Below are 12,785 nucleotides of genomic sequence, written 5' to 3' on the forward strand. Positions count from 1 at the left end.
TCCATTTTTTTCCTTGAGAAGAGGGGACGAAGACATGCTTCTTATAACTTTCTTTTTCGATAAAGGGGATTAGGAATATCCCCATACTTTTTCTGTTAACATAAATAGTTAAATACATATATTAGCAAAGTATAGCTAAATGTATCTTTTGCAAGGAATAATCCTGCATAAATGCATAAGCTAAGAACATCTATAATATAGTAAAACTAATTGTCATAACAAATGTTTCTTTATACATAAAATTATACTCAAAACCTTGCCCAACTTAAATTAACTTCTATTGATGATTGTTCTAATAAGTTAGGTCTATTATTTTATTTATTGCTCTTCTTTCATGTCCCTCCTTAATTTCTTGTTATGAGTGTTTGGATAAAGAATTTAAAATACGTAAGGATTTAATACCTTCAATTAACTGCCAGTCATTTCTAAGCACCAGGTATAGCTTAATATTTTGATTATTTGTTCCTTCTTAAGCCTATCACTCGTCACCTTCGTTGTTTTAGTTGCTTGGCTTTTCCTAGTTCCTCAATTTTCCACATCGTGATCACTCCAGTATATAAGAACATTTGGATGATGGAAATTGTTCTGAAGCAGTAAAACTTACATGGGTGGTGCGTAAAGGATGATTGAAACACGTAAAAATAAGAATCATAAAAATGAATGCGAGCATAAACTTTTCTATATGGCAAAATAATAAAACTGAAGTGGACGAGTTACTCAAGTACAGTTACTTACAGTTATACAATTAAATGAAAAGGACTTAACGAACTAATCTATCGATAATCAAGAAATGATAACAAATGCGTGAGATTCCATGACTTTAGTGGTGATGGGTTAACACCAAACCAACCAAGGACAAAAATGGATCTGATATCTTTTATCAAACTGGGGAAGAATTTCCATCATACTCTTTCAGGAGAATCCCATCCATCAACTTATGAGTTCCGATAAATCAATCCAGAGTACATATGTCAACAACATAACGAAGTTGTTCTCTTCGGGCTTAGATGCATGTCACCTGTATTAGCAAAACATTAACAAAACGAAATAGCATGCACAATTGCACATATACATAGTGGTACAAACATACACAACCTTAATATACAAGCATAAGATAAAATTAATCACGTTAATATTCCCTCCGCTCAAATTAATTTTTAAAAACAGAAAACTATTTTAAAAACAGAAATCAAACATACTCTAAATTTTTTTATACTACTATTTATTATGAAATTTATGTTAACAATATATTTATTCTTTACTCATATACATGTACGGAAATATATTTATTCATTTAATATGAGACATCAATTTAATCATTTATTACAATAGATATTTTTTAATTCACTATATATTTATGACATATAATTACTTTCTTTTGATCTTCATGAATTGCTTATTTGTATTTTATTAAAAAAAATAGGAGGGAGCAACTTCCATACTTCCAGTTCCAGGAGAATATTGAACACATTATACAAGAAAAATATAAAGATATTTCCCGAAAAAGTTCCTGATTAAATTAATGGAAACATTTTAGTTGAAAACCCATTAAAATATTTCAAGTATCTAATAACTAAAATTAAATCCTGGAGTGAGGACAGATTATGCTGACCTGATAAAATTAAAACCCATGTAATGCTTGGAGCAGCAAAGCCTGCACCATCCATGTCCAGATCAACATAATTGAGCCCAAAAAGCCGCGGGGCCCTTTCAAATATCTACTGCAAGAGGGGGTAGCTTCCAGAAATTCCATGAATTAAAGTCCTCCTGCAACCAAAAATTCAGCAAGAAGACGGACAAAATTAAGTTACATATGTTGCATTACAAATATATCCTTAACAGAATGAAACTAAAAACATTCAAAGAATAATAATATAACCAGGATCTATTATTCGCTTGTTTGGTTTCATGTTAGAATGCAGGTAAATCCATGTTTAGTTCAATGCTGCTAATTGTAGCTTTTGCATTGGATCCCTGATTACAGGCTTTCTAACATGTTTCAAAACACACACTATATAACACAGCAGATAAAATATAAAAAGACCTACCAGAGTTCTCGCTCACACCTAGCATGCTTTGGAATTTAAAATTTTGGGAAGACCACAATTAAATATGTGGAACACAATTCCCAAGACTAGCATTATGAACAAGGAAAAAAAAAACACAAAGTTCTAAAAGATTAAAACCTGCTCAGAAGAGTTCATAGGGGGGAACATTCCATTCACGAGAGCATGCAGAGAAGTATATGATTTTGTGTCAACACGGTTTACAACAATCTCTCCCTGCAAACTTAAAAATAAGAAAGGTTTGACTAACTTCAAACATTTTAGGAACTTTTTGCAAATTTTTACTCTCTTAAAAAAATAAGAAGGATTTAATTACCTTGGGATTAATAATGAAGATTTTTCCTTTGGGAATTCCAACCTTAAGGTAGCTGATTTCATCGGTATCCCTATTTCCGAAACCAGCATAGAACGGATTGCAATCAGAAGGAAAAAGTGCTTTGATGTCCTGATGACATGAAAATTCAAATTGACTTTAATAACATGATGCGCACACTGAAAAATATTAAAATATGTTAATTTTAATAGGTGGCAGTGGGAAACTAACCTCTAAGCATGCAATTTTGAATTCATGGGGAACCCTCCTAATAACTGGAAATAGAAAACAAAAGAAGTTTCTTAATTCAGATTATTTTAACAGAAAGACCTGGGCATTTCATACTCAGACTTGAATTTTGATGAATCCCATACTCCCATTCAAATTAATTGGTCAATTAATCATGTAAAATTCAAAAAATGAGCCCTACATATATGTTGGTCACACCTCCACATGGCAGTGTCTTATGTGAACTAAGATTCAAAAAATAAAAAATCATGCAGAAAAAAAAAAATTCAAAAGTTAGTCATTTATGAATCCTGTTAACAAACACAGCCAGCACTGCATGTGTGTCTTCCCGTGAAATAAGGGAATAAAAATTTAAAGTGACACGTTTTCAATTTATTCAACTTCGCCCTTCTATACCATTCAGAGGTTCCTAGCACAATAGTATAGCCTCCCTAGCCCTATTATACAAAAGCTATCCATTGGTTAAGGTCAAAGAAGGCACAAGACTCCAGATCCAGGTTTTGTTTCAGGCTTTGGAGACTGCATTAGCTAAATCGCTAGAATTTTATCAATAAACTTATCCATTCTTCAAGAAGACACTAAACATAGAAAATTTTATTTAATTGTGCAAGATTTCTTTCATGTAAGTTGAATCTGTACTGAAAGGAAAAAAAATAACTTAAGAGACAGTAAGGTGTTAGATTGTTCAAAAATATTTTTTTTAAAATTTAATTACCTAGGTCCTTTTTCTTGTTCCGTCTCTGAAATATAAGTTCAAAAAGACAATCTACATCCATGTAAAAAAGAAAGCTTTTACAAGTACGTTATGATAAAGGTAGTCCCTTTACATGCCCCCATTCAAAACAGAAGTAATAATAATTAGAAGAAAGGAAAAAAAACGAAGCAAAAAAGAAAGATAAGCAGGCTTGTTACCTTCTCGATATAGAGAGGGGAAAAGTCCGTCTGGGGAAATAACAACAGGACCGTCTGGTAAAACTTTCCCATCCTGCAATGTAGAAAATAAATATGAAAATGTAAATTGCTTCTTTTTTTCCCCATTGTAGGGAATGGAAACTGATTGCTAAATTTTATACATCACCTGTTTAAGGTTAACTAGGAATTGCCGTGTAAGATAGGCCTGAGAAATTGAACGAGCACTGAGGAAAAGCAGTTGGTAACCATTTTCCTGAAAATGTGAAGTTGACAAGGGAAAAAGATCATTGAAGACCTCCAAACCAGGTGAAAAGAGATTTAAAGATAGCTGTTGTAGGTGGGATATAGGTACAGTTTTCATCTTAAAACTTCCTAGAAAATTAATCATATTAGAATGATAAAATATTTAAAATACAAGTAAGCTATTTTGTGGTTATAACAGACAAAGCAACCGATTATTTGTTTTGAGCATACCTACCCAAAAACTGCCCATATGCATGATCACTATCCAGTTTATCCAAGATTTACCACATTATCACATTGTAGTAATCTCAGAACATCTAAACACATGGACAAGATAAACAAACCTTGATAGCAGAGAATAAATGGGCAACACCTGTCTGTGACCAGTCAATACCAACCAAAGGCATGAACTGACCAAGAACATCTGACCTGTAAGACATGAAGCAAGATGAAGAAATTACCATTGTCACACTAAAGAGTTAGAAATTTCAAAAATAACAACAGAAGAGAAGCAGAAGACATGGACACTAATAGGTAAAAGCTTATCAGAATGTTGAAAATCCTTGCAAAAAGAAGGAAAGGAAATTAAAACAGCTTCTACAACTTTATTTTCTGTCCTCCATATAGTATTATCCTTGTGTACTATATTCATGATGTAGTTGGCATTCCAATCCCACTTAAAATTGCAAACTCTACCTTATCATCTCAAAATTGACCAAGATATTACCACAATGCACAAATTTTCTCGTAAAAATATCACCACAAACTGCCAATCAATTAAACTTCAAAAGTATAATGATAATTGTGAAACTACTTAGATCTGATAACTTTACAATGATCATGACAAGAATAATGGGCCAAACAAGGTCTTCTATTACCTAAAAATTTTACATCCAATTGGTTGGTGTCGTTGAACGGCAGCTGGCCAACCTAGGTTGTCCAGCCCCATTATCCAATAAGTAGTAAGTAGTTCATAAGCCTGATTGGGTTTATCAACTAAATAGCGTATATTAAGGTCAAATGTCTTTCATAAAATCCTAATACACATCGAAGTGTTGCCTCAGAAAAATTTTCTTCACTAGAAACGTCTAACTTCTGAACAAGTTTTTAAATTAAAAGCTCAGTATATGAGAGAATGAGTCTATGCACTAGGTAAACAAGCCTGTGTATACAGACTCAACTGCTGAGAAGCAAGTATGAACAGAAACTCTAGATGCCCCACAATCACCATGACACAGTGTTCTAATGTTTCTTTGTAATTGTTCCAAGTACAACCAACAACAAGCACCCCCATAATGATACTAAATCTTGAATTTATACTCCAAGCTTTGATAAGATTTATACTTGTATTGTGTTTACATTAGATATTTCAGCATGGTAAGAGCACACAAATTCTGAAAACCATAGGACAATAAATAAAAAAAAAAAAAGGCAACTAAATGATAAAGCAAAAATAGCATGAAATAAGATTCATATGATTTTTTATGAGTAAACAACTGAACAGGCTGAACAAGCAGATGAATTCTGATAATGGTATACCATTAACACTCTAAACTGAAAACAAGCTTGGAAGGTCCATGTCTAGTTTTTTTTAAATGATAACAGGAGAGGGAAAAGTACCACTCTTGCTCAAAAGAAACTAGATACTTAGAGAATCTAATTGTTCACCCTCATAAAATCATCATATAGTATAAGTTTACTAATACACAGCAGAATTGATCTAATCCAGACACATATGTGAAGAAATTTGGGGTGACATGTTTTATCTTTGGTCTGAGAAGTATGGATTGTGAAGCTCATGGAGGAATACAGCATATCATGCATATGTTTTTACTTGATAGAGGCAAAAAGTACATATTTCGGTTGAACCCAAAAAAAAAAAAGTAAAAAAAAAAAATTGCACTGAGATTTAATGAGATTGTAGAAGTGCATATGGTAGGTAACATCAAATTAACAATAAGATAGAAAACAACTTTTAAATGAATGAGCATAAACCAGAGTTTTGTCAGAGTGCATTATCTGTTGTAAAACACAGTTTTATTTTCCAAAAGGTATATCCTTACCTTGTAATTGTACCATCCACATCTGAGATCACTATACGAGTGTTCCATTTCCACAAATATATTCGAGCATCAACCTGTTAGTCAAACATAAAATATAAAAATTAAGAAATAATAGTATATGAGAAATTTCAATTAAAGAAACATACATAAAAGGAAAGGAGGAGTTAACTTCATGCTCATAGAATAGAACTATAGAAACTCATTATTAATGACCTGCTGCTTCCCCAGCACAGCTGTAGAGAAAGTGAAGGTTACAGTATTCATCCCATCCTTCAGATTCAAGGATGCTAGCTGTTCAGAAGTTGGAGTTGTTACCCTAACTTTCTTTTTCAGTATATTGGCTGTCAGCTCTTTTTTGTTCATATCTGCAGTAATCGTATGCTCTGGAGAAATACCAAAAGTGTTATTTTTGGCACCCCTTGGACTTGGAGTAGGCGGCAGCATAGGATTTCTAGATTCTGTTCTCCTCAAAGAGAAAGGCCAAAGTCTCCAATTTCCACCAGGGGAAGGCATGTGTGTTGATGGATCTCCTGTACGATTTTTGTTAACTTAGTCAACAGATTCAAGCCTTTCAGTTTAAATATTTGTGGACTTCAAAAGAAGCCATGCTTAAATCCCATGGAAAACCAATCTTAATAACAAGCATAGAGAAGTAAATTTATTTACCACCCAGATATTCAGCATTCAATGCTTTAGAATGATAAATCAGTATAGTAACTACCTACAGGCTACAGCATAATGTTTGAGAAGCTTCTTTCAATGCTAAAACAATGACAATATCCTTTCATTTTTGTCTGACAAAATACACAAGACAAGTCTGCTCAACTAAATCCTGTTCATAGTAGAATCCACAGGGAAATTTAAAGATTGTTTGCTATTACATGTATAACAATTAATCATTCCATAAACACAGTATGTTCAGTACCCTGCTAGAATTAGATAAAATATTTTTTAAAGAAGTGGAGTGTTTTCAACTCACTGGGCAGACAACTAATACAAGTTCTCTTACCAAAGGGAAGCTTCAGAAACTGACCTTCGAATTCCCCAGAATCATGGTAATCCTTGGCACCTGGCTCCTCATGTGATAACTGGTTTTCTTTGTCCTCATCTGATTTTAGACAGTTCAAGTCATCTTTTCCAGCAAGTTCCCACTGTAAGGATGAGGATTTTGAGTCTAGCGACTGACTTAAAGGATAAAAAACATCTCGTTGGGCAATGCTGTTAGTACTAGAAGAAATATTTGGCAAGGATCCAATGTGCTGCCCAACTTCCTCCGCAGCAGCCTCGTTTCTTGGAATAGCTATGGGAGTGGATATTGCTGTTAACTTTTCAATGCCATTCTCATGAGAAATATGATCTTCTTTATCTACATGTTCATGGGAGAATGATCTCTCAAATCGATCAGTGTTTCCAGTTTCATCAAGGTCACTAAAAAGGAAATTGTCTTCCCCCAAACTTGTTGATGGTGATATCCTTGATGCTTTTCTGGGCAAACAATCACGAATAGAGTTTAGAGGAGATGATAATGTGCTAGAGACATCTTTGCCCTTCGTTTCATCCAAGCTGCTGGAACTGGAAGATTTGGTAACACTATTTGACTCAACTTTCTCACTTGTAGAATGTCCGAGACCCATATCAACAGTATGAGATTTTGGAAATGTTTGCTCTTCAACAACCACCTCATTGTAAATACCAACATCAGAATCAGAACAATTTGTTTGCCGAACCAGAGACTGAAACTCAGATAATTCCAATATCGGCATCCCAAGATCAGCATTCTTAGTAACTTCCTCAGTTTCTGTACCCTAAAGGATAGCTTTAACTTGTCAGGGTCAACCAAAACATAGTAAATGTTCACTTGATTTAATTATAAATAAAGCTATATTGGTATATCCTTCTACAAGATCCTCCAATCAATCCTTCTAATACCTTGTAAAAGAAATACTAAATAAAAAAGTAAACGTATTTAAAACCTATAGAACATAAAAAACATTCAAAACTCTATTTACTAAGTACGATGTAGAGTGACTAGCAAAAATATGTTGTAAGAAAATTTCGAATTGTTCTTTAATTATCCATGTTGATATCTAAATTGGCCAAGTATTACATTTTATCTTGGTAATTACTGTTAACTTTCAAAGTAGCTATGAGTTTACCTCAGATATCAATACAGTTGCACTATGCAAGACTTCATCATGAAAATTGACATGGACTCTATCAACTGAAATGTCCTCATCATTATCATTACCAGTGTTCCCATCAGAAATTTCTTCTCCATTCAATAGGTTTTCCATGCAAGTTTCAAGCTTCATCTCCACACATGCAACTTGTACATCAGATTGTGCAACATCAAAACAAACATCCTCGTTCAATTCAGGAGGCGAGGTATCAAGAACATTCTGATCACGTTGTCCAGAAAGATTCGTGGACCACTTGAGGTCCAACAAGTTAGCGGCAATCTCAGCACGCTCCAACGAATCAACCCTGTTTTCAATTCCATCATCATCTCCACGTTCCGGCTTCATAGACTTTCGCCCAAACATAAGCCCAAGTATTCGTGAACGCCGAGAACCACTCCTATCCACAATATTGCCACCATCATTTGCATCAAAGTTACAACTTTTTGACCTCAGAGAACGAGGGTGATCGTCCACGTCATCACCAAAGTACCCAGATTCTTGCGCTTCTTGTGCATCAATTTCCCTGAGAAAAAAAGCTTCCCCTTTATGATCAAGATGCATTTGGAAACCAGCTTTCACATCATTCACACGAATATCCACCACTTTTTCCCTGGCCTTCAAAACCCCTTGAAATTTTCCGAATCGTACGTACCAAGGCGAAGACTTGTAGCTCCCATCTTCTTGTTCCACCACCACAATATCGACGGCGCCACCGAACGGATGAAAGGGCCCTGAAACGGTGTACACGCCCTGACTAATGTAGCTCCCCAACCTCCCTACCGCTTGCATCCTCCACCGTTATTCTAATTCTTATCATAAATTCAATCTTTGATTTTCTTAACGCTCAAATTGAACCGCAATTTAATCAAGAACCGAATTGGGTTCAATAATTAAATTCAAAAAGAATCGACGCGTAATATGAACAGATATTCTGTTTGAAATGAAAATATAATTAAAAATACCCGAATTTGGAAATGTTGAATATTAGAGTTTGCGATGAGAGAGAGAGAGAGAGAGAGGGGAGTGTCTCGCGTTGTGGCGGTGGGAAGAGGGAGAAGTTGATGCTGTTGGTGAAGGCCAAGAATGAAGAGTTACGTGGGTGATTGTGGGTCCCGCTTTTCAGATTGATTGGCTTCTTCTACACCGTTGGATCAATCAATCCATCCTGCTTGCTTCACGCTTCGTCGTTCTCATTATTTCAGACGCAAAACTCATTCTTCCTGTAATTTATTCCGTAATCCACTTCCATATCAATCATAAAACTATTGTTTAGGAGAAGTGTCACGTAACTTGTACCTGTAAATATTTTTAAGTCAATATAAATGGGGTAAAGATTTTTATATATACTGATAAAAAAGTTTGATACTGTTCAAATATACTAATCATGATCCAATTTTCAAATGTAAATATAAGAAAGGTTTTTATAGAAGAGATGCATTTTACTTCAATAATTATTGTGCTCTAAAATATATTAATTTACGTCTATCAAATGGGAAATATTCAATACACACTAAAAAGTTCTTTATAAAAATTAAGAAAATGCTTTGGTATTTTTATAAAAATATATTACTATTGTAATTGGATTATGTTCTCCTTCTGTTATAAGTGGAATAGATGTACAGCCATCAATTGGGATATCCAAGTATTATACTAGACAAAAAAAACTATTTTAAAATAGAACGTCAGCGTAAACTATATTGTTTTTATTATTGTACATGTGTGCAAATTAAATTGTTTTAAAGAAGAGAATTATTCAAAGGCTAAGTTGGAATCTTAAAAAAACATAGACTTATGTGTTGATTTAGAATGTTTCTGTGATGAATTTTATTTATAATGTCCAAACTTGGGAATTTTTTTGTAAGAGGGTGTTCTTAAACAATGATTAATCTAACATTTAAACAGAAAAAAAAAACTTCTGAAAAACAGTTTTGTCATGTATTTAAAAAACATTTAAAACAAACTATGCTCTTTTTAATTATCTTTTTATATATTTTTTATTATGGAATGATCGTTATATTTTAAAAGTTAGTTAACGAATGCTTTTAGACTAATATAAATAATATTTTTTTTCAATATATACCTAAAGATATATAATAAAAATAAATAAATAATAAGAGAATACAAAATATAGAGAGAAAAATGATTAAGCTAAGGTAGGCCAAGGTCAAGGTGAGAAAATTAAAGAGTAAGACAACTGGTTGAAGGGAGTTACTGTTTACGTCACCTCTTTTATATATTGACATGTCCTTCAATAATTTTTGTAACTTTTATTCTAAATATATTTCATGCATAAAGAAGCTATGTTTAGATGCTCCTCTTTTCTTTTGTGATAAATGTCCATTTTTTACGGAAAAAATGGCAATACAATTAAGTTTAAATATAAAGAATAAAGTTTCATTTTCTCTGCATGCTAAAAATTGTGGACTCAACTTGATTTACTCTCCAAACACTTTATCAATTTTATGAAGTGGGTGTTTGATCATAACAAAAAAAAAGGAAAAAAAAAAAAGAAGCTTTACAATTGCCTGCAACTTATAAACTTGAGTATGGCATAGTAGTTATTTCCCTTTAAATATTAGAAAATGATTGATTAACCTTTGAAAGTTTAGTTACATGTGCACACTTGTGTTGGTGGGCTTATTGGAATTGGGCCAGCTTACTAGGTTTTCTTTATTACTCATCTCATTTGGACCCCGCAAAAACATCCAATTCAGCTACAATACCTCACGTCAGGAGTATTCTAGACCCCCCAAAAAAAAAAGTGTAAGGAGCATTATTCTATATTGTATAATTTTGTAGAAAAAAGAAAGATGTTATTCTCTTTTTCCCCTCATTTCCACTGACAAAAATTTATAATTTTATTTAAATTTAGATTACTTGTTTACATAATTGAAATTTGACTCATTTTTATATTGGGTGCAGAAAGTTTATTTAGTTGATAATAAGTGCGTTCTGATGCACTCCGCATAGAAGGGAAAGTGCAGAGCTTATCCTTAACGCAATTACGAGATACATGAACGGTTACTCCGTGACCCCTATGTTGTGCCATTCAGCATAGTGGAGTGGTCAAATATAATTCATGCATCGTATGGAATGGGATTTTGTTTCAATTTGACTGATAGTACAACACCCATCACTCATGCTGGTCCTTTTTAGACTTTCATAAAGCCAACATTTTCTAACGCATAGCTAAGCTCCTCATTATGTTTATCATTATTTGTTTATATACCTCCTTATGACTTTCATCACTAACTGTCTCTCCTCATAACTACATGTTTGGAATATGTATATTTTGTGTGCATTATATATGACCATCGTATAAATCTCGTACTGAGCTTTCCCTTTTTGCAACTTTAATTAATAATTAGTTTGCTAGCGATTTCGATTCTATTGCTAGTGTAACGTGAACTCATTTTCTTTTGACAAGTGTAAGATACTTATAAAAGGAACTCTTGTTTACACGAAAATTCCTAATAAATCATATCTAATTTTTAAAATTGCTCTTAATTATTCTGCGGCCATGACATGCATCTCTAATTTCATTATTCTTACGATTAAAAAAATGGTAAAGCTTTCAATTCCCTTTTCATTGCCGTCGTGTGTAGAGGGGGCTAACAAAAAGGTGATTTGACCTTTATGACTTTATAAATTGGTGCCAAGAAATGTATTTTAATTAGTTAAATTCGAAACAATAATCGCATACGGATGTAATTTGCCTTGTTCTGAATAGAGGGTTTGGCTGATTTAGATTGCGCTTTCCTAACTGTTAAGGCTGTAAAGAACATGTTCCCACCCTTTATGTACATATTTGTCATTGACAGTTGTAACCTTACCTTGATGGTTCCATGAATACAGTCTTTCTCGCAATGCAGACATGATTGTGACAGGGTAGAACCGATTATTTGGCGAGGGAATCTAGTATATCGGGTCCAAATATATTTCGGTTGGACTTGTGTTGGATATGATTTTAAAGGGAAACTTCAATAAAATAACCACGACAGAGGAAAATGAAAATGAATAACAGATGCACAAACACTCTGGTCATTAAGGAATATGGATCTGCAAGGAGAATGTCAGAGAAAACACAGCCAATTAAAGTTCAATATTTCTGACGCGTCTCTAGCTGCTACATATATGCTTATCATTGGTATGTCAGAACTGAGAATTCCCATACATAGATTGATCTGTACATTTTCTATTAAAAAATTATAAATAAATTCACTCATTTTTATTCTATTTTCTGGTTTAGTGTAGTCTTATTGTTTTTTCTTCGTGGCATTCTTAGTATCAAAAAGTTATTCTAAGTTTTGACTAATCTAGTTAACCACGATAAATTTATTCAATGAATAAAATTATTTCATTGTCAATTTTTTTAGTTCATAATATAACACTCTAATATAAAATATTTTTTTTAAAAAAATTACCGCTTTCAGCAAAAGCCTTAGTAAAAGACGGTTGTTTTTATCACCTAATGAAACAGATATAGATTCGCTTGCTTGAGTTTCTAGAATTTTAATTATGAGATATACTACATGCTAGAAGACGTGAATTACTAATCTTCTGTACCTAATTAATTGAAATATTAATTCTAAAATATTATACTCATTACCTACATCTAAAAATCCACATTAGAGTTGTATTTTGTTATTAACAATGTGTTAATTATTGATATTAATAATGTTTTTCAGGTAATTAACATATATTATAAAAAATAAATAAATTGCTAGCGGGTCAATCATTTGAGAAATGTTAGCAACAA

At 33.0% G+C, this 12,785-nt stretch overlaps 1 protein-coding gene across 7 annotated transcripts; it reads right to left on the reverse strand.

The window, feature by feature from the left end:
- Positions 1–645: 645 nt before the first annotated feature.
- Positions 646–9,226, reverse strand: LOC113864436 (phosphatidate phosphatase PAH2-like). Of its 7 annotated transcripts, none has more exons than XM_027498127.1 (12): positions 8,003–9,226; positions 6,880–7,651; positions 6,060–6,376; positions 5,847–5,920; positions 4,128–4,212; positions 3,707–3,793; positions 3,541–3,613; positions 2,611–2,654; positions 2,383–2,511; positions 2,187–2,282; positions 1,613–1,767; positions 646–1,018 (listed from the first exon to the last, which is right to left on the reverse strand). In XM_027498127.1, exons 1-11 carry the CDS (start codon positions 8,813–8,815, stop codon positions 1,711–1,713), a joined length of 2,547 nt encoding a protein of 848 aa, XP_027353928.1. In that variant the 5' UTR covers positions 8,816–9,226; the 3' UTR covers positions 646–1,018; positions 1,613–1,710. The 7 variants fall into 7 exon arrangements, with proteins under 7 accessions (XP_027353928.1, XP_027353935.1, XP_027353931.1 ...); XM_027498130.1 differs by lacking the exon at positions 2,611–2,654 and adding an exon at positions 3,344–3,394 and having other exon boundaries at positions 656–1,018; positions 2,383–2,558; positions 8,003–9,064; XM_027498134.1 differs by having other exon boundaries at positions 655–1,018; positions 2,187–2,289; positions 3,541–3,793; positions 8,003–9,064.
- Positions 9,227–12,785: the final 3,559 nt, after the last annotated feature.

The sequence above is a fragment of the Abrus precatorius genome, unplaced genomic scaffold (assembly GCF_003935025.1).
Source record: "Abrus precatorius isolate BTA unplaced genomic scaffold, Abrus_2018 Scaffold4, whole genome shotgun sequence".
NCBI classification, from domain to species: Eukaryota; Viridiplantae; Streptophyta; class Magnoliopsida; order Fabales; family Fabaceae; genus Abrus; species Abrus precatorius.